The sequence below is a fragment of the Mustelus asterias genome, chromosome 2 (genome assembly GCF_964213995.1).
Source record: "Mustelus asterias chromosome 2, sMusAst1.hap1.1, whole genome shotgun sequence".
In the NCBI taxonomy this organism is placed as follows: domain Eukaryota; kingdom Metazoa; phylum Chordata; class Chondrichthyes; order Carcharhiniformes; family Triakidae; genus Mustelus; species Mustelus asterias.
Window position 1 is genome coordinate 81,403,455 of NC_135802.1, and position 21,940 is coordinate 81,425,394.

General features: G+C 38.9%; 1 protein-coding gene across 1 annotated transcript; it reads left to right on the forward strand.

The window, feature by feature from the left end:
- The first annotated feature begins 29 nt into the window (after positions 1-29).
- Positions 30-18,660, forward strand: LOC144503534 (protachykinin-like). Its single transcript, XM_078227987.1, has 5 exons — positions 30-326; positions 2,093-2,195; positions 13,458-13,481; positions 17,664-17,717; positions 17,847-18,660. The coding sequence occupies exons 1-5, from the start codon at positions 207-209 to the stop codon at positions 17,894-17,896; spliced, it is 351 nt and encodes a 116-aa protein (XP_078084113.1). The 5' UTR covers positions 30-206; the 3' UTR covers positions 17,897-18,660.
- Positions 18,661-21,940: the final 3,280 nt, after the last annotated feature.

Consider the following 21,940-nt stretch of genomic DNA (forward strand, 5'->3'; position numbering starts at 1 on the left):
CAAAGCAGCGAACGAGCTCGGGAATTTCCGGGATCGGACGGAAAAATACGAATTGGATTGGGGCCAGGTAGCGGGCACACTCCTCTGGCAGAGACAAGGAGAGCGCGCAGCCACTTGCACACTCCACTCGGCTGCACACGGTCTTCCGCGGCTCCAGCTCTTCACAGCCGGAGTGAGTGCGGACACCACCCCTCCCCGCTCCCAAGATGAGAACTCTCTGGCTGCTCGCACTGACTGTCAGCCTCCTGGTGTTGACAGAGGTCTTTTGCGAGGAGATTTCTCCAAATGAAGTCGTGTCTCTTTGGGCCGTTAGCGACCACAGCCAGGTAATGTTCCAACTCACTGTTGACAAATAAATAGACGATGTAAGCATTGAAATGTATCTAGTTCTCGTTGCCCAGTGTTTCATCATGCCAGGTCGTTTAAAGGTAACGTAGTACTATGTCACAATGCTTTTTGGTTTCACACGGGATAGATAACTCACTGGCCAAATCTTTCAGTGGCACTTATTCATTGCTGTGATAAATCAGTCAATCTGTCAATGTCTGTGTGAGCAGATGGTGAATCTGATCAGATTACTAATGAATGAGTTTCTTGCTGAGTGCCTGAGTGTGGATAGTCAGCAATGAATGCAATAATTACACACAGCCACATTCATTTATATGTACATTTAATCAGACCAATTCCTGTGTGCGCGAAAAGAAATAGTTGACAAAACACAGGTTGTTCCTCTGGCGGTGCAACACGACTTTTCCAGTTACACTCTCAGATAGGAACCAGGAACTTTTTACTTGTGAACAATGCTGATGCTTCCTGACATATCACTGGGTAGGAAGCCGGCACTAATGGGAGCAAAGGGAATGGTGGAACAGACAGCGAGAACGACACGATAGAAGCAATTTCTCGTTAAAAAGCACGCGTAGTTGGGAAGATGAATCCGCTCCCATTTCAGAGGAATGGTTTGTGACTCTAGGACACGTTCACTTGATTTCGTTAAGAAGTGCGGAGAATCTAGATTCGAAAGTTTTACAATACTAAGTGAAAATACTACTTTCACAGATACATGCAGCAACTTCACAAACGGGTTGCTATGGCATTATAATCAATTCCAATAGGAATTCCAATGGGAATCAGTTATAGAAGCACAAGGTCATTTCCGTGAGAGTCTATTCCTATCGGCTCAGCAAGCGGAGGGTGAATCTAGTAGGATTTCTCCACAATTATTGATATCTAGCTGGATATTTGGTGAGGATAGTTAGGCATATGGATTGCAATTAAATGTGTACAGTCAAATTCAATAACATGCAAAACTGATAGAACCAAGTTGCTGTTTACCTGAAAGGAAACCATTGGCCAATCCCAGTTTGTCCCCAAGACTTGTGCGCTATTGTGTAGATGATAGATTGCATCTATATCGTGTAGATCTGTAGTAATGGATTCAACATATCCAGTGGTGGATCATTATCCAGCAATAGATGTTTGGGAGCGTCGCTATTTAGTAATTTAAAATGCCATTTGTAAAATTGAATAAATCATGTCAGTGCAACATGGTGGCAATATGGAGCCCGAGTATTTCCAGCCCGTTTCTCAACAAATAAATGTGGTGGTGACATGCATTTAGTAAGAAGAGGTTGGAATAATAAGTAGGGTTCCGCGGGGTGGCTGTGTCGTGTGATAACAAAGATAAAGCCTGTAACCCTAAACCCTACTATAATTATAACCTACTTCTGCAGTGGTATGCTGAGTTTGCCGAACGTGTTGCCCAAAGAAGAAGCACCCGAGAGTGAGCAGAGCAAATCCCAGCCAGAACGGATTGGCGGGCAATTCATCAGCAACCCAGCAACATCACTTGGGAACTGCAACATTAACTGCAACAGGTTTACACCAGTAAACAACCCGCAGAGAATCGGCCAGGATTCTCGTTTCACTTCGTCTTTTGCCATTTTCAGAAAATTAATGTGATTAAAATAGAATTGTCTTTTAAATAAATGTTCTTCTGAGATAGCACATTAAAAGTGACAGATTGGAAGATCAATAGAGCGATGTTATGGAAGATAGGGTTAAAATAGTGTCTGATTTTGTCTGTTTCCAGGACACGAAACTGCAACCGGATTCCGTCCGGGAGCTCCTGAAGCGAGTGGCAAGGAAACCACGGCCTGAGCAGTTCTTTGGCTTAATGGGGAGGCGATCATTCGGTAAAGTATCTTTCTTTGTAGTCTTGATAAGTAAACTAGATTTTTTTTGGGCGGGGGGGGGGGGGGGTGCAGAGACGGTATTCACAGTTTATTTCACCCGATGACTCCACCAGCAGTAGTGTAGCTTGTCCATTCTCGCTAATGTCAAGGTACAAAACTTCCTAGAAAATACTTACAAAACACAACCAATCGCATAAACTGACAGCTAATGGAAATAAGTCTGACGTATTTTTAAAAAAGAGAAGATGCTGGAAATATACAGCAGAGCGATCACATCAAAACATTTAAAGCGGAGGCGAGGCGTGGCTAAGCCTTAGATTGCCAGTATTTCTGCTTTTACTATTTTATACCTGCATTTTATTTTATATTTGAGCTTTTTTTTTACAAACTCAATCAACGTCTTAAATATCTGTGATTATAATTGTGAAAATTTCCCTCCAATTCCAAATGCGAAATCTGGTATTTTAAGCCACAGTTTACGTGTTTTACAGATTATCTCACCTGTCACCGTGTTGTGTACTATTAGTAATACTGATCCAGATGGTTTCCACTAGATGTGGATACATAATGGACATAGGAGGAAAAAAAAACAATCAGATCACATATATTCACGAAAGAGAATCTTTCAGGGCTCTATTTGCTGTTACAGGCAAATATTGCACAACTGGGGAATCCGCAAAAATTATGGTGTCCAGTTCATTAGGGTTGTAAAAAAGACAAAATGCTTTCTATTGTGTTTCCCCATGGATGCAGAAACAGTGGTTGATGTAACTATCAGAAGGGACAGCTCCAGGGCGGAGTTGACACCCTGCGGTATTTTAGCTGAACGCTGTCAAGGGACTAGCAGTGACATGTTCCGTATTGTAATGGGAATATGATTTCCATTGAGTTATGCATAATAAATCATAATGTATCAATCAATCAACATCATATTTTATGTATATGATCAATAACTTTGAAAATAACAGCACATAGCATTTTTTATCTGTACTTTCATGGGATGTGAGCGTGACTGGCAATGGCCAGCATATATTGCTCATCCCTAATGCTCATCACATTTTTAAGCAAAGGGTTTGTTAATATTAATGGGTAAATTATAGAAAAAAGTCAGACACACCTTAAGGGCACACCATTTCCACACAGTAACTACATTTAAATCTAGTCAAAAGTTTGAAAAAGTATTGGTTGACCACTTTGTGAGCGCAGGATGGTGTGCTGCATTGGCACAAAGGCAAAACACAAAATAACTTCAATTTTTAAAAAACTCAGTAATATTTAATTATTTCCCACTGAATTACCTAACTGGAACCTATGAGTAAAGCATGACTTGCATGAATCTATCATCCTCTTAATTTTGTATTCAATACCCCATCATCTAAACTCATGTTTTTTTTCAAGATCTTTTTATCTTCACTTACATCTTTAAAGTAGGTGTACCTATGACCCAGATCTTTCAATTCTTCACTCGCAGTATGAATCTCACAAGTTAGTGTAAGTTGTAAATAATTTGTTAGAAATCTTCAGTCATATTCTTCTTGTGCTGATATTCAAGAGCGGCACAGTGGCACAAGGCAGCATAGTGGCACAATGGTTAGCACTGCTGCCTCACAGCGCCAGGGAGCCAGGTTCGATTCCCACCTTGGATGACTGTCTGTGTGGAGTCTGCACATTCTGCATGAATTTCCTCCAGATGCTCCGGTTTCCACCCACAGTCCTGAAATGTGCAGGTTAGGTGGATTGCCATGCTAAATTGTCCCTAAATTGTAGGTTTAGGGGGATTAGCCGGGTAAATATGTGGGGGTTTGGTGTGAGGGCCTGGGTAGAGTGCTCTGTCAGAGAGTCGGTGCAGATTCAATAGGCTGAATGGCCTCCTCCTGCACTGTCGGGATTCTATGAGCATCATCAATATAACTGGGAAACAAAGGCAATTTTGACACTGATCCTCAGACAACACACCTGATCACATCAAACCAATCCAAAAAAGCATCTGTTCCCTATTACTCTGCTTTCTGAGTTTTAGCCACCACCATGCACATGGATACATTCCCCTTAATTTGGCATCTTTTGAAATTGTTTTTTTAAAATCTACATATACATCCTCTCACATTCTCTTTGCCTATGCACTCTATTATTCTCTGAAAAAAAATTAGCCAAAGCATGACTTTTCCTATAATCCATACTGATTTGCCCTAATTATGTTTTTAAGTTTAGTAGATAATTAAAGATTTGATTGGTTGAAAAAGTGAGCATTAGTGTTCAGTTCCGACATCAAGGCTGCATTTGACCGAGTGTGGCATCAAGGAGCCCTACCCAAACTGGAATCAATGGATATCAGGGGCAAACTCTCTGCTGGGTGAAGTCATATCTGGTACATAGGAAGATGGTTGTGGTTGTGGAGGGTCAGTCATCTCAGCTCCACGACATCTCTGCAGGAGTCCCTCAGGGGAGTGTCCTAGGCCCAACAATCTTCAGCTGCTTCATCAATGACCTTCCCTCCATCATAAAGTCAGAAGTGGGAATGTTCGCTGATGATTGCCCAATGTTCAGCACCATTCACGACTCCTCAGACACTGAAACAGTCCATGTTCAAATGCAACAAGATCTGGACAATATCCAGGCTTGGGCTGACAAGTGGCAAATAACATTCATGCCACACAAATGCCAGGTAATGACCATCACCAATAAGAAACACTCTAACCACCGCCCATTAACATTCAATGGTGTAACCACCACTGAATCCTCCACGGTCAACATCCTTGAGGTTACCATTGATCAGAAACTCAACTGGACTCACCACATAAACACAGTTGCTACAAGAGCAGGTCAGAAGCTAGGAATACTGCGGTGAGTAACTCACCTCCTGACTCCCCAGAGCCTATCCACCATCTACAAGGCACAAGTCAGGAGTATGATGGAATACACCCCACTTGCCTGGATGGGTGCAACTCCTACAACACTCAAGAAGCTTGCCACCATCCAGGACAAAACAGCCCACTTGATTGGCACCACATCTACAAACATTCAATCCCCCCACCACTGACAGTAGCAGCAATGTGTACTATCTACAAGATGCACTGCAGCAATTCACCAAAGATCCTTAGACAGCACCTTCCAAACCCATGACCACTTCCATCTAGAAGGACAAGGGCAGCAGATAAATGGGAACATCATCACTTGCAAGTTCCCCTCCAAATCACTCACCATCCTGACTTGGAAATATATCACTGTCCCTTCACAGTCGCTGTGTCAAAATACTGGAACTCCCTCCCTAATGGCATTGTGGGTCAACCCACAGAACATGGACTGCAGTGATTCAAGAAGGCAGCTCACCACCACCTTCTCAAGGGCAACTAGGGATGGGCAATAAATGCTGGCCAGCCAGCGATGCCCATGTCCCACGAATGAATAAAAAAAAGTAAGAGGGCAATTAAACTATTGTAGCTGGGCTCAGATAAATAGCGGAGTTATAGAGAAATAGTGCAGTTATAGTGATAGCTGTGTCTGTCTATCTGTTCATTGGAAAAGGACCACTTTTCAATGTGTGGTTAAGTTGTAACACGAGGAGAAAGCTGACAGGACCATTCATTCTGCACTAAAACTGCAGATATTCAAACTTAAATTCAGAAAATTGTAGATTATTCATTGAATGGTCAACTTTTTCTCAGACTGAATTTCATTCTGCAACTTTGGAGATGGTGCAAGCTCCAGGTATGTGAGCTCACTCCCTGGAATATGTCAAATGACTTTAAATCAGTTCAGTGCCAAGTTTTCAAATCAATTCCTGAGCTATACTAACACTTTTGAGCTAGTGTATGTCCAAAACCACCCTTAGATGTCAAGGTAGTCCATAAAAGACTGCCATCTCCACAGCACAGCAATATCACACAGAAGTCTTAATGGATGCTTTCTTAAGAACATTTCAAAATAATTTACAAATCATTATACTGTGTTAAATTTTACACTGTATTTTGCTACTTCATGGTGTTTCAAATCTATCCCCTCCTAATTTCAGCATAAATGTAATGGGATAGCTATTTTAACAGAGGTGATTCAGTTATACTTGATTACTATCAAACATCGCACAGTCTGAAGGCCATCATCAATTTTTGGTTGAGTAAATAAAGCTATGCATATGTACATAAATCTAGGTTGATATCAAGAGCCCAATGTTTATCCCATGTTCATATAACTGAATGATCCAGCATTCCCTCAACTTAATAAAAAAATACATATATGGTATTTATAGTTAAACATATGTTATATTTCTATTAGCAAGAATTAAGACTTTTTTGTTCCACCCCCCCTTAGTAGCATTGATTTGTACTAGGATACAGATTCTCCTACTCCACCATTTCTTGTGTGAGTCTGAGTACTGTGGATTAACACAATATTTTCCAGAATGGGAAATCATAACTAAGTCCGGTCCTCACCAAATGTCAATACATATGCATTTCATTCTAGCACATTGAATATGAATTGAACCATAAATTATAAATGATTTTCCCTTTCTTAGCCAATGGACATTGAGGTCATCCCATTTTTGCCCAAAGCCAAAATTAGTTAGCCTCAGTGTAAATCAAGATTAAACTGGGGATCTTGCTGGATGGTCATTATTTATAAAGTGTCTCAATTATATATACCATTTTCTCCAGAAATAATACTGCTTGTTTATCAGGCACTTAATGCATTTCTAGTGATGGTTAAGACTGTTGAATATATAGCTTCATATAGAACAAATAGAAATTGTCAGAAATTGCCTGCTCCTCCACTGGGTTCAGTCCTCAGTGATAGACTCAGTGTGGCATTTTTAAAGGACAGGCTCGCAAACAAACAAGCTTTATTGGAAAGCTGTTTACTGTACAGGCTGTTAGGATAGACTGCCTATTTGCGCAAACAGCCGATGACATCACCAATACATCACATGATCGGACTCTTAAAATGACCTTGTTCCAACTAGGAACAAACATGAATACACAACACTTTCCTCCCCCTTTACATTAAAGGTTCCTGCAATGAAACACAATATAATGTGTTTCATAACATTTCATAACAATTAAAATTCACAATATTAACAAACACAACAGTCAATGAGTTAGACATTTTGGACGACATTGATTTCTATGTGGTTGTTGGTGAACCTCAGGCGTCCACTTTTTTGCATTGACTGCCGCCTCTGGTGTTTTTGGTTAGTTTAGATGTCGTCCATATTTGTCTCAACTGGAGTCGACATAGAATTTGGAGGTTGACTTGGTATTGAAGTGTTCTCAACTGAGGTACTGTCATCCACAGTTGTTCCTGGTATGGTCAGGTTCTCAGGAATGTCCAGGTCTTCACTTAGCAGTTTGTTTCAGACTCTTGTTTGACTCTGTCTCTGACAAACCCACTCTAGTTGCTAAAGGTTGATCAGCGTGTCATCTCCGCATTATATTGCTTCGAGTTTGTACGGTGATGGAGACTGTTCCTGCCTGTGCTAAGGCGATTGTCAGGTATCCACTTCTTATTGGTAGTATAGTTCCTTGGCAATACTTCCTGACCTTTCTGAAAAACACCGTATTTAGTCCTATTGTCATGTTACAAAACCTGACTTTGCTGTTTCCTCTGATCAATTTCTCTTGTCTTAAGTGGCTTCAGCAAATCAAACACTGTGTAACTGACGTTTTATCATGAGTAATGGCTGGTGTTGAATGGTTGTAATGATTGTTGAATGTTGTATTCCTGTATATCGCCACGAATTCGCTTAATTGTTTAGACAATGATTCTTGTTCACAAGTTGCCTTCAATGAATGCTTCATCATCTGAACAAAGCTTTCAGCCAGCCCATTTGTGGCAGGATGATAAAGAGCAGATCAGGTGTGTTGGATTCTGTTCTCCTTTAGATAATTTGTGAATTCTTGCTAAATTAATTGTGGCCCAAGTTGGTGTGGGTAACCAAATTCTGCATAAATCTCACCCAGTCTTTCTATTGTCTTCTCTGAGGATGTAGTCTTCATAATGGCAACTTCAGGCCATTTCGAGTGTGCGACTACTGCAATGAAAAATATTTGTCCTTTGAATTGTCTGGTATAACCTATATGAACGTTTTGCCATGGCCCTTCTAGCCATTTCCATGGGTGTAATGGCACTAATGGTGGCAGGCTTTGAACCTTTGCACAAGCCAAACACATACCCGCCTTCTCCTCGATTTCACTATTGAGTCCTGGCACCAAAAATAGCTTCTGGCTATTTCCTTCATCCGCACTATCCCATAATGACCTGCATGAAAATTGTTTAAGATATGTTTCCTTAACAATGGCAGAATGATTATCCTCATTCCCCAGAGGAGAGACAATCAGCCTGTACGGATAGTTTGAGTCTTCGGGTAACATATAGCTTCAACTCTTGGGTTACAGGAGTGCTGTCAATTTATTTGAAATAGAAAATATTACCATTCAAACTATTCTTTGATGACTTGTTAGGTAAAGGTAATCTGGAGAGTCTATCAATGTTCCCATGGTGATTTGATTGACGGTATTTTATCGTTTATGTATGTGCTGGAAACAGCAATGCCCATCTCTGCATCTGGCTCGCTGCTAGAGATGGAATACTGGTGCGTGGCCCGAGTATTGTTGTCAGTGGTCGATGATCTATTTGTTAGTAAATTTCCTCACATACAGGTGTTTGTAAAAACATTTGCTCCAAAAAAATGATGCCTATAGTTTCCTCCTGTATCTGTTCATAGTTCATTTCTGCTTTGTTCAAGGATCTTGATTCAAATGCTGTTGACTTCTCTTCACCATTGGGCATTAAGAAACCACTGCTCCCAACCTATAGGGTAATGCGTCACAAGCCAATTGCATGGATACCTTTGGATCAAAGTGTGTCAGTACTTCTGACGTTAAGAATGCTTCCTTAGATTTTAATGAGTGCAGTATCTCAATTTTGAAGATGCTTATCTTCATTCTTTCCAGTAACTAAGATATCATCTAAGTAGATCATCCAGTCCACTTAGAATTTGATCCATGGCACATTGAAACAATGCAGGAGCGGGCGTGATGCCCAAATGGAAGCTTTTAATATCTGAATAGCCCTTTGTGTGTCAAAATTGTCAAAACTTGTTGTGAATCTGGATCCATATTTATTTGGAGATAAACTTGACTAAGATTAACTTTACTAAAATGCTGGACTCCAGGCAACCTAGAAAATAAGTCATCTGCACACAGTACTGGATTGATAGTGACTTTAAAATCGCTATATATGTGTACAGAACCATCTTTCTTCATCACGGGTAGTATTGGTGTGGCCCAATCACTTACATTAACAGATTTGAGGACTCCACGCCCCTCATCTTGACCAGCCTCTCTAATTCTGCCTCAACCTCAGGCCTGATGGCTTATTTCACTAACCTAGCCTTTAAGCATCTTGCGTTGCTTTTGTCCTTAATCTTTGGCTCGACTGAGATCTCTTTCATGCTTCCCAGCTCTTCATTAAAATCAATAGCACGTGTCTTTAAAATCTTCGGTAGACCTGCTTCGGTCTCTGACATGAGATTCACCTCAGTCCAGTTGAGCTTGATTCTCTCCAGCCAGGTTCTCCTCATTAGGGCTGGATAGTTACCTTTACCATGGGCAAGGGGCAAGTCTGCAGTCTGTATATTTTGCTGCACATTCAAATAGATAAGGCCCCTCAATGGAACCACTTCCCCAGAGAGATTTTTAGTATTATCTTTGGAGTTTTTAAAGTGATATGTTGTAGTTTCTCTTGATAAACAGTTTCTGTTACCAATGAAATTGCTGTTCTGGTGTCCACTTCTATTTTCACTGGTTGTCCGTCCACCAAAGGACCCAATTTGGTTTGTTACACCCGCAATGGCCAGTACGTTCAACGACAGTTCATCGTCCATCTGTGACTCTGGTCCTTTTTCATGCCATTTTTGTATCCTGTGGGTTGTTTACCCTCTATTTGGTTTTCCACTTGATGCACTTGGTTCTTGTTGTTTATAAAATTGTTTGGAAATTATTGTTTCTCTCTCCAACATGCATATTCAATAGGCCCCTTTTTGCCACAATTCCTGCCTTTTGCATCTTTGCAGCAACAGTCAGCTGCTGGGTGACCAGTATTTGCACACTGGTGGCAATTTTGAACCTGTGTTTGTGTTTGGATTTCAGACAAAACTTATAGACTTTAGTGCTCAAACTTAATTGTTGTGCTTCCTTAGATACTAATTCCATAGAGATCGTGACTTCTAAAGCCTTCTTTAGGTTTAAGTTGCTTCCTTTTCTGGATAGCTTTGATTCTTAACCCACATACTAGTCTGTCTCCAATGGTGTCGTTCAAGACATCTCCAAAATTACAATATTCAGCTAATATCTGTAAAGTAGCTACAAACTGTGTGATTGATTCAATTTCTTGTTGGTTATGTTTATGGAACCTGAACCTCTAAGTGATGACCAAAGGTTTAGGTGAGAAGTGGCCCTGCAATATTCCCATTACATTATCATAGGTTTTCGAGCCTGGTTTTTCCAATTTCTCAGGAGGCTGAATGTTTCCCCTAACCCCCCTCCACCCCATTGTACTCAGGAAAGTTGGAACTACAATATCTGCTGTAATTTTATTCTCTTGGACAAAATAATCGAATCTTTCGATATCTGAGCTCCACCACTTGGAGTTCTCATCACATAGTCCCATGGTTTCAAACATTCCCACCATTTTTATTATGGAAAGGGCTTGCATAAGTACGATGTGCCATGATTTTTCTTTGCATTACCTTGCTTCTTTTTTCAAGCAAGGTAGCCCTGAGCTGAATCCGTTTCCTTCCGAGATTCCCGAGCAACAGCTCTAAACTATTGTTGTAGGGTTTTTTTTATTCACAATGCTCCCTGCACTGTTCCAGATCTTTCCGGGCAGAGCACATGGCAAGCTTCTTTTCAAGGTTGTTTTTTCCAAAATTTTTGTTTAAATTTTGGTTCCTTCGATGGCTGCTATTAATATTTGGCACCCTTCCATCACCAGCTTTAATCCTTTTTGGATAAGTGCAACACGGATTAATGAGTTTTCTATATCTTTTCTATTTCTCCAGGAATTTGCCAGCATGTTTCTGAACTTCTCGTCACTAGTTTCCTTTATGGTATTTTTAAAGGACTGGCTTGCAGACCACTAAGATACAAACAAACAAGAACTTTACTGGAAAAACATTTGCCTGCGGAAATGGCCTTGACGTCAGCAATAGTCACATAATCAGTCTCTTAAAGTAACCTTGTTCCAACTAGGAACAAACATGAATACACAACACTTGGCACTGAAATCACTGCAACAGTATGAACTAGTGTCACAATAAAAATAGCAGAAAAAGTTAGGGTTACTGCATTCAAGAATGACAGAGTTTATTCACAGTGTAACAAGGGACAATTGATGCTGAACAACCTCTCTTGCTTTGAAATTTCTTTTTACAAGTGGGAAATCTCATTCTGTTGAGACAAAATTAACATTGGGAGATTTAAAGAAATAATAATGCAATTTTCCTGTTTTCTTTTTTATCAATCTTTCTTAATTACTTCTCCTTGTCCCAATCTTTATTTTGCTTTTCGTACATACATTAAACATCACTTATAGCTCCTGTTTTTATTAATTTCTGGATTTAATCTCTATGCACCGCAGTAATCTGATTGGTTGAAGATGTTTGCTGTTGCTTTCCCTAATCACTAATACCACAGATTCCTTGTAATGGGTGCCACACTGGATCAGGTGTCGGATTAGTAGAAATATCCGCTGACAAACGTACAAAAGTCTACATGTGAAATGAATAGCAAAGGCTATTCCTTCACTACTGAGAGCAAAATCTGGGCAATTAAAATGTGAAAAAATACATAAAAGTTGCAGGTGGTGTTGCTGAAGTACAAAATGGAAATTCTAGATATCAAACCAATAACCACCGATATTTAATTAATTAGAATGTCCTTTCTTGTTGTATTTAGATAATGGGTGGGATTTTACGGCCTTGCTCGTCCCGAAACGGCAAGAAGGCAAATGGGATGTTGGCCTATATTGCGAAGGGGATAGAATATAAAAGCAGGGATGTCTTGATGCACCTGTACAGGGCATTGGTGAGGCCGCAGCTGGAATACTGTGTGCAGTATTGGTCCCCTTATATGAGGAAGGATATATTGGCATTGGAGGGAATGCAGAGAAGGTTCACCAGGTTGATACCGGAGATGAGGGGTTTGGATTATGAGGAGAGGCTGAGGAGATTGGGTTTGTACTCGTTGGAGTTTAGAAGGATGAGGGGGGATCTTATGGAGACTTATAAGATAATGCGGGGGCTGGATAGGGTGGAGGCGGAGAGATTCTTTCCACTTAGTAAGGAAGTTAAAACTAGAGGACACAGCCTCAAAATAAAGGGGGGTCGGTTTAAGACAGAGTTGAGGAGGAACTTCTTCTCCCAGAGGGTGGTGAATCTCTGGAATTCTCTGCCCACTGAGGTGGTGGAGGCTACCTCGCTGAATATGTTTAAAGCACGGATGGATGGATTCCTGATCTGTAAGGGAATTAAGGGTTATGGGGATCAGGCGGGTAAGTGGTACTGATCCACGTCAGATCAGCCATGATCTTATTGAATGGCGGGGCAGGCTCGAGGGGCTAGATGGCCTACTCCTGCTCCTATTTCTTATGTTCTTATGTTCTTATGAAACTGCAAAATCCCACCCGAGGTCAACGGACCTTTCTATGGTCCGCCCCTCACCCACTCTGATTCCTGCGGCGGGCAGGACAGTAAAATTCTGGCCAATATCTCTAATTGCTAGATTAACCATACTCAAATTTGTTAGATTTTTCCAACAGAGAAGTGAGGCCAACAAGAAACAAAATCATTGAAGTTATTAAGTTTGACTTATGGAGAAAGTATTTCTAGCTGGAATGTGAAATGATGAAAGAAACTTTATATTACATTGGATAAAATTTGCTCTCCAAGTTCTCAGTACATGGAGATCTTTGTTCATTAATTTTTCAGTGAAGAGGAATCATGGATTAATTTCAGAATAATGAATGTAATTGATGATACAAAGAGCAACATTGAAAGAGAATAATGAGTAAGATACACTTGAAACCATTCACACATTATTTAAAACTATTAATTGGGGATGCATTAAATGGATCTGGCTATCTTCATTTAGAGGTATAAAGGTAGCAATAGCCATTCATAAGAGTGAGTAACTCAAACTCGGTTAATATTTCTTATTTTGGGAAAGTTTGTTGGAAAATAAGTTTTTGTTGTTCTTCCTTCTTTTTCAGAAAACAAGCCACTGACTCGCAAAAGTAAGTTTTGAAAAGCTAATGGCTAGTAACCGAGAAAAACCAAAATGTAAACCTGTAAAAAAGATATATTGATTTAATTATAATTTATTAGGTTGGATTCAGTGTTAAAGTCTTATAATTATATTTATTGCATAAACAATTTCAGCAATTTGCTTCATAAGGACTTTAAACTGTGATGCCATGTTCTTGTTATCCAAAGAAGCTTATGCAGAATTAAAATAACTTGTGGAACAAAATGCATAGTATTTATGAAATTGTTCAATTTGGCTGAGGCAAAGATTAATTAATAAAGCACAATTCAATGCTTGTTGTTCGATACTTAGTTCTATTTAGAAGAACATTGCAATATAATACTCATAAATTTGAGAATATCTATAAACATTTTGACTTTGAGTTTCTGATTTCAGTGGACAGATATTTTCAATTGTTTTGGTCTAGAAAGTAAATCATGTTAAAAATTGCTTGAGTAATTATATCAGTAGTCATCCTGTGGTACTTGGAAACACATCTCATTTATATTAGCACTTATACTGGAACTTTCAATAATCCTTTTCCACCATGGTCTTACAGATTCACATAACAATATTCCTAAATCGTAGATCAATTCTCTTCTCTCCTTAGTATAATGACCATAACAAAATGAATTACCATTTCCATAAGCTCACAATTGGCAAAACAGGTTTTTATTTCATTCTTATGAAGCTGGGGAGTTTTCTTGGTAAAATGCACCATCTCAGTGAGATTAATAGAAAGTTTAGTTCTATTTAGTCATAGACAAGGTTTTCAATGCAAGATAAAGTGAAATATAAACAAATCTAAAATTCAATATTGACACGTAGGCTGGAATTCTCTGATGTCTTGCGCCAGCAGGACGGGAGAATTCTAGCCGCAGGTGAGGTCGCAGAATTCTGGCCATTATCTTTACCCTCCTTTCATAGTCATAGAGGTTTACAGCATAGGAACAGGCCCTTCGGCCCAACTTGTCCATGCCACCCTTTTTTTAATGGCTAAGCTAGTCCCAATTGCCCGCATTTGGTCCATATCCCTCGATAGCCATCTTACTCATGTAACAGTCGAAACACTTTTTAAAAGACTAAATTGTCCCCACCTCTACTACTACTTCTGGCAACTTGTTCCAGACACTGACCACCCTCTGTGTGAAAAGATTGCCCCTCTGGACCCTTTTGTAATTCTCCCCTCTCACCTTAAATCTATGCCCTCTACTTTTAGACTCCTCTACCTTTGGGAAGGATGTTGATTATCTAACAGATCTATGCCCCTCATTATTTTATAAACTTCTATAAGATCACTCCTAAGCCTCCTACGCTCCAGGGAAAAGAGTCCCAGTCTATCCAGTTCTCCATATAACTCAAACCTTCAAGTCCTGGTAGCATCCTAGTAAATCTTTTCTGCACTCTTTCTAGTTTAATAATATCCTTTTTATAATAGGGTGACCAGAACTGCACACAGTATTCCAAGTGTGCCCTTACCAATGTCTTGTACAACTTCAACAATATGTCCCAACTCATGTATTCAATGTTTTGACCAATGAAACCAAGCGTGCCGAATGCCTCCTTCACCACTCTATCCAACTGTGACTCCACTTTCAATGGGCTATGAACATGTATCAATTGATCTCTTTGTTCTATAACTCTCCCCAATGCCCTACCATTAACTGAGTAAGTCCTGCCCTGGTTCGATCTATCAAAATGCATCACCTGCCACTTATCTAAATTAAACTCCATCTGTCATTCGCCAGCCCACTGGCCCAATTGATCAAGATCCTGTTGCAATCCGAGATAATCTTCTTCACTGTCCACTGTGCCACCAATCTTTGTGTCATCTGCAAACTTACCAACCATGCCTCCTAAATTCTCATCCAAATCATTAATATAAATGACAAATAACAGTGGACTCAACACCGATTCCTGAGGCACACCACTGGTCACAGGCCTCCAGTTTGATAAACAACCCTCTACAACCACACTCTGGCTTCTGTCATCAAGCCAATTTTGTATCCATTTGGCTACTTCACCCTGGATCCTGTGAGATTTAACCTTATGCAACAACCTACCATGCAGTACCTTGTCAAAGGCCTTGCTAAAATCCATGTAGACAGCATCAACTGCACTGCCCTCATCTACCTTCTTGGTTACCCCTTCAAAAAACTCAATCAAATTTGTGAGACTTGATTTTCCTCTCACAAAGCCATGTTTAGATTCTACTAGTTCGACTACTTACACAACAGACCTTATAGTGAAATAAGTTACTTTATTCCATCTGTCATCTGATCTTTTAGTTAAAATCTATGTTGGCATCAAACCCAGTATATTAATGATTGCTGTCATTTCAAGCTTACCTTAGTGTTATGATGTCTAACACTTCAACAAATGATATTACTGTTTTAATCAATAATTTTCTTTCTTTTAAAAAATCGGTTTCTTTAGAAGTATTGGATGATCCACTTAATTCACTGAGCTGTCCAATCTTTGCTGATTGTCAGCATATTTTTCGTTCTCTGCTATAGATTCTCACAGCCATTCGGATTTAATTTAGAGTGCTTAACAGTTTTACACAACAGCACAGGATTTTCATATGTGAAAATAAGCAGCATGGTTATCTGTACATTTTCATGAATATTGAACATTTATAGCTCTTTTCTATTGAGCAATAAATAAGTCTGTTTTTATGAAAGCAGAAATGCCATCAACATACTTTCTCTGAGGTGGTAGCATGCTAATGATATGAATTTTACAAACATATGTCAAGACAGATGGAGAAAGGCCAAAAGGTTCAGCAAGCCTGTCCCAAATAGTCATGATACAATCAGATGTCATGATTTCCAGTATAAATATTGAATCTTTTGGAAAAGGCAAAAGAACAGGTTAAAACAGACAGCAGTTATTATTACTATAGAATCCTTACAGTGTAGAAGGAGGCCATTTAGCCTATCAAGTTTGCACTGACTCTCTGAAACAGCTTCTTACCCAGGCCTTACCCCACAGCCCTATCTCCTTAATCCCATGCATTTACCATGGCCAATCCACCTAACCTGCACATCTTTGGACTGTGGAATAACGTGGAGGATATCCACGCAGATATGGAGACAATGTGCAAACTCCACACAGACAATCACCCAAGGCCAGAAGTGAACCTGGGTCCCTGGTGCTGTGAGGCAGCAGTGCTAACCATTGTGCCATCAAAATATGAAATATTCTGCTCTGACTTCTGAAGGTGATCAGAATGGACTCCAGGAGATCAATCACCATGAGATACCTATCCATGTTCAACTTGTAAATATTAGACAGTGAGAAACTCCTGCATCTCCCATTCAGACTGTTACATCCATTCTGTACTTATTGGCAGAAGCAGATCATTTGATCTTAGTGTCAACATTCCTCTGCGTAAAGAAAAATCTCCTGACATTTAATCTAGTTCTATGTTTGCATAGCTTATTATAGTTTGGACATTCCCAAAATGTCTTACTTGACATAGTCCGCCTACACAGATGCAGTTAGTCCCTTCGTCAATTTAAAAGACTTAATCAATTCTATCCAAAGCCTACACTTTCTTCTTGATTAAACAAACCTGGTTTTCTAAGCCTGAATTTTTTGCCCAAAAATATACTTTATTCATAAAATATGTACAAGTACATTGCAAAACTTGAATGTAAATTTTCTTTATTGTTTGCACATGTGTATGGGCAGACAGGGACATGAAGATACATCATGGTATAAAGCTGAGAGGTAAATGATATGGTATAACTGAGTACACTTGGTTCAGATTCATTACTATAATAGGAGCATGTGTCGTATTTCAGTCAGCATTTAAAAACTCAATAATCAAGCTACTTATGAGTATATGAATTAAAATGGATATTGGGCATAATTTAAAATTCCTGGGAGAACAAATGCTAAATGTTAGAAAGGTTATTGCCACTAATGATGCAATCAAATTCAATTGCAATCAAAATAAAATCATAACACAATTTTATTTCAATGTGATTTAGTATTTGATTTTCACACAAGTGAATTATTGTTTCAATTTCACATTCAATTATTATTTATCTTGGTGTGGAAAATAAAATGTACTATCACTAAAAGAAATTGCAAGTTTTTGACAAATACATAGTAGGATCAATAATTGGTAAATTTTCTTTTTTTTACTTTAATTGTTTCATAGGACATAAGTTAGAGAATTTTGTTGGACTCATGGGAAAACGGTCTTCAGCTGCTGGTAAGTGAAAGGTGATAAAAGTAAATAGATCTTTTTACTATATTAAATCATTTTCTATAAAACATACTTCCATTATTTTTGATCTGCTCACTCACTGAAGTTTGACCAACTATATTTTTCCCTCTACAGATTCCCCTTCTGAGTGGAAGACAGTACAAACCTTTGTCCAAAGACGTTAATAAAATAATTAAAAATGATATTGAATGATTGCCATTTATTTTAATTTGCTAGCAGAAGTGTCTATATTGTATCCCTCACTGGTATGAGTCAATTGTTAAAATACATAGTTGTTATGCCTATAGTTATTCTATTTTATTGCCGTATTTACAAACATTCAAAGTGCAGTGAACATTGAGGCAGTGCCACATATTATTCTAAAGTGTAAAAAAACAGATTTTGATAACACTTGATTGTGTCAGTTGTAATTGGGGAAATAAATCATCTCATAATTGATGTACTATAATTTTGTATGCTCTGTAATAAAACAGATATTCATAATCTAATGTTTAAAGGTATGAGCAATGGAAATCACAGTTAATATGAAGGGAGTGGTACAAAAGCAGAAACTGTTTTATGCTTCAGCACATATCATTAGAATTTGTATTTTAATGTGCCTCATTGTTTCATAAATACTAAATGTATTGTAATTAATGCAACAAAATATATTGGTATTATTACAGCACAATTTTGAGAATGTTTGGTAACATGTATAGCAAATGGATTCGGCTGAATAGCAAAGTGAGAAAATCTTCAACCTATGAAGAACTGGACCTATAATACTTCTAAGGAAATGGTTGGTATTCATTGGTTAAACAATTGGGGAACTATCATGGTCTTTCAACCATTAGACTGACTTTCTCGTATTTCATGTGATATTTTCTTTTTTTATAAATCAAAAAAGGCCAGGCTGAATGATCAATAAAACCAAAGGACTCAATGAAGCAATGATGTATTCATGGCTATCATATTTATTTCACACTATTTGTTATAGCTAATTACAACAACACCCAATGCCTATATTACCACCTTAAAAAAAATCCCAAGATGCCATATAAGGCGTCATGATATAAATAGATGATGAGCCAGGAAGGAAGATATTAGGAGTAGTTTATAGGCCCCTTTATAGTAGCTATGCTATAGGACAGAGTATACAGGAAGAAATAACTGGGACATGCAAGAAAAATATTGCAATAATCACTGCTTGTTTTCTATAGATATTTAAACAAGAGTTAACAATCTGAGTGTTGGTCTGATAGAAAGTGAGTCTGAGGAATTAATTATGCAAAACAAGGAGATGGCAGATGAATTGAACAGGCATTTTGCATCACATGGGTGGCATGGTGGTACAGTGGTTAGCATTGCTACCTCACAGCGCCAGGAACCCAGGTTCGATCCCTGGCTTGGGTCACTGTCTGTGTGGAGTTTGCACGTTCTCCCCATGTCTGCGTGGGTTTCCTCCAGGTGCTCCAGTTTCTTCCCACAGTCTGAAAGGTGTGCTGTTTAGGTGCATTGACCTGAACAGGCGCCAGAGTGTGGTGACCAGGGGATTTTCACAATAATTTAATTGCAGTGTTAATGTAAGCCTTACTTGTGACTAATAAATAAACTTTAGAGAGAACCAATGCAAAATGCCAGTTCAATTCATTTGCCATCTCCTTATCCTTTATGAAACTGTAGCAATGGAATTCAAAATATGGGATACAGAAAAAATATTTTTCTTCTACATTTTGTAGACAGAGTGACTAGATTTAGATTGTCAGTAGTTATTTGGAGTAAAGTAAAGAAAAAAGTAATTATCTGTAAGATAATGGAAAGATTGTAAGACATGGGAGGAATGGGGCTGGGGTCACCAACTCAACTCTTAAAGGACAATGGAGGAGAATATGCCAATAATTAATTCAGGAGTATGTGTGAAAATTTGAATATTGTAGCAATGCACACAGCAGCAGAAAGTTCTTTTAGCAATGGGGTATGTGAGAAAACATGCTATGAATTAACAAAATACTTTGAAATATTTTAGCTGACCAACTAAGCTGTAGATTAGCAATTGCTCCAGCATGGGCAGTACATGCTTCATGGTTGGGGACTACAGTTAGTTTATGGCAGGAATCTGAAAATACCTTCAATAATGTGACACTATCCCTTGGCTTGAGGGGATTATAATTAGTTCAGATTTTGAAAAACATACGAATGCCATGCATGCAGGAAGGAGAGTAATTATTAAGGCAAAGATTTCAGAAAAAAATCAGGTGAGCTTTGAGATGCCGAATCAAGAGGTCAAAAATGAATTTTAAGCCCAGGGACATGGCATATTATAAAAGTGAAGAGCAGAAAGAATGAAGAGGCCCACGAAAAGTTTATAGACACTGATGGCAACATGATAATCTTGTAACATGGGAATCAAACTGAGAGAACATTCCACGTGGCTTACTGGCACTGATTATATATTGACGGAACTTGAACAGACGATGGAACTCAAAGATGCACCATGCACTTTACACACATAACTTGTATAGACAACAAATTGTGACAGACAATTGGCTAACTGAGAGTAGATCAAGTCATCGTAAAGATCAGGATAGAGCCATCAATTTCCAAAAGTTGGAACTAGGGTGGCATATATGTCAGGAGGGGCTAGTGAGTGGAGGGAAGCCACCATTGTAGGAAGGGCAAGAAAGGCTACAGGGAAATACAAAAACTGGCTGAATGTACAAGACAAGGGGCAAAATATTAGATCTATAGACTGGCAGAAGGAAGTAAAAATGTATAAAGCCAGGAAGTTCAGACACTGGGCCTAATGGTGATCACAGCCCAAGAAAATGATCAAGAATTTTTGAAAGGAGAGACAAGTCAAGTTGTAGTAGACCAGATAAGGACAAGAGACTTAATAGGGTAGCCCATTTAACAAAAGCAAGGACCAGAGAACAGGTGAGGACTGACACAAGAAGTAGGAGCCCCTATGATAGAGAAGCTCAAGTGGCTACTAACAAGTTAGATGGTAATTTGGTAAAGGAGGCAAAACAAAAAGAACTTGGCAGCTGGAGAGAGTGTGGTCTTTTTATGGACGTGCCAGAGAAAAGATATCCAGCATTGTCCCATTGATGGATAAGTATGGAGAAAGTACTTCTCGATGGTACATATGAAGCTTCGGTCAGACTTGTAGCTTGGAACTTTGAGGAACAACTGGTCAACCAGAAATTTACAGTAGATTCTCCAACTGTAGGAAAGGCAAGGTTGAGGATTTTCCAACACTTTTAGTGACATCAATTCATGAGAATGTAAACCCAGTGATGTCAAAACAGCATCTTTGCAAGGGAAACAATTTCAAAGAGAAATATTCTTAAAGCCTCCAAAAGATATAGAAGGGAAATTATGGAAATCCAAGCACAAACACTGAAAGGGAAAGTTAAGTCATTCGTGGTTAACAAAATAAATTAAAGATTGCATTAGAGCAAATGAAGTGGCTTATAAGGATGTCAGAAAAATGGTAAGCCTGAGGATTGGGATAAATTTAGAACCTGTAAAAAACTGATTAAGAAAGGGCATAGATAATATGAATGCAAACTAGCAAGGAACATTAAGGAAGACTGTAAAAGCTTCTTTAGGTTTGTGAAATGTAAAAGATGAGCAAGGACAAATGTGGGCCCAACCTGGTGGGGACAGGAGAGCTCATAGTGGAGAAGAGGAAAATGGCAGAGAAGCTGAACAGTTACTTTGCATCACAGAAGAAAATACAGAAAATCTACCAGAAATAATAGGCAACGAAGGGACTTGTGAAACTAAAAGAAACTAATACTAGCAAAGAAGTACTGTAGTACTTCAAAATAAAATTGGATTGAAAGTTGATAATTCCCCTGGATCAGGTGGGCTTCAGCCCAACAGAATGTTGAAGGAGGAAGCTATAGAGATATTAGATTCATTGGTGATTATCTTTCAAAATTCTTTAGATTCTGAAAAGGTTTCTGTGGAGTGAAAAGTAGCAAATGTAACCCCACTATTTAAGAAGGGAGGAAGAGGGAGAATGGAGAACTACAGACCTGCTAGCTTGATGTCAGTAATAGGGTAAATGTTAGAATTCATTAAAAAGAGTGCAATAACTGAACATTTAGAAAATAATGGTAAAATTGAGCAGAGTCATCTTGGATTTATGAAAGGGAAATCATGTCTGACAATCTTGGAGTTCTTTTGAAGATATGACTTGTGACACTGATAAAGAAGAGCCA

Excerpts from the sequence above, each read along its gene's own strand:
- LOC144503534 (XM_078227987.1), top strand. The coding sequence starts at position 207 with ATGAGAACTCTCTGGCTGCTCGCACTGACTGTCAGCCTCCTGGTGTTG. Across the intron at positions 327-2,092 it reads CCGTTAGCGACCACAGCCAG|GACACGAAACTGCAACCGGA; the intron begins GTAATGTTCCAA and ends GTCTGTTTCCAG. Across the intron at positions 17,718-17,846 it reads AAAACGGTCTTCAGCTGCTG|ATTCCCCTTCTGAGTGGAAG; the intron begins GTAAGTGAAAGG and ends TTCCCTCTACAG.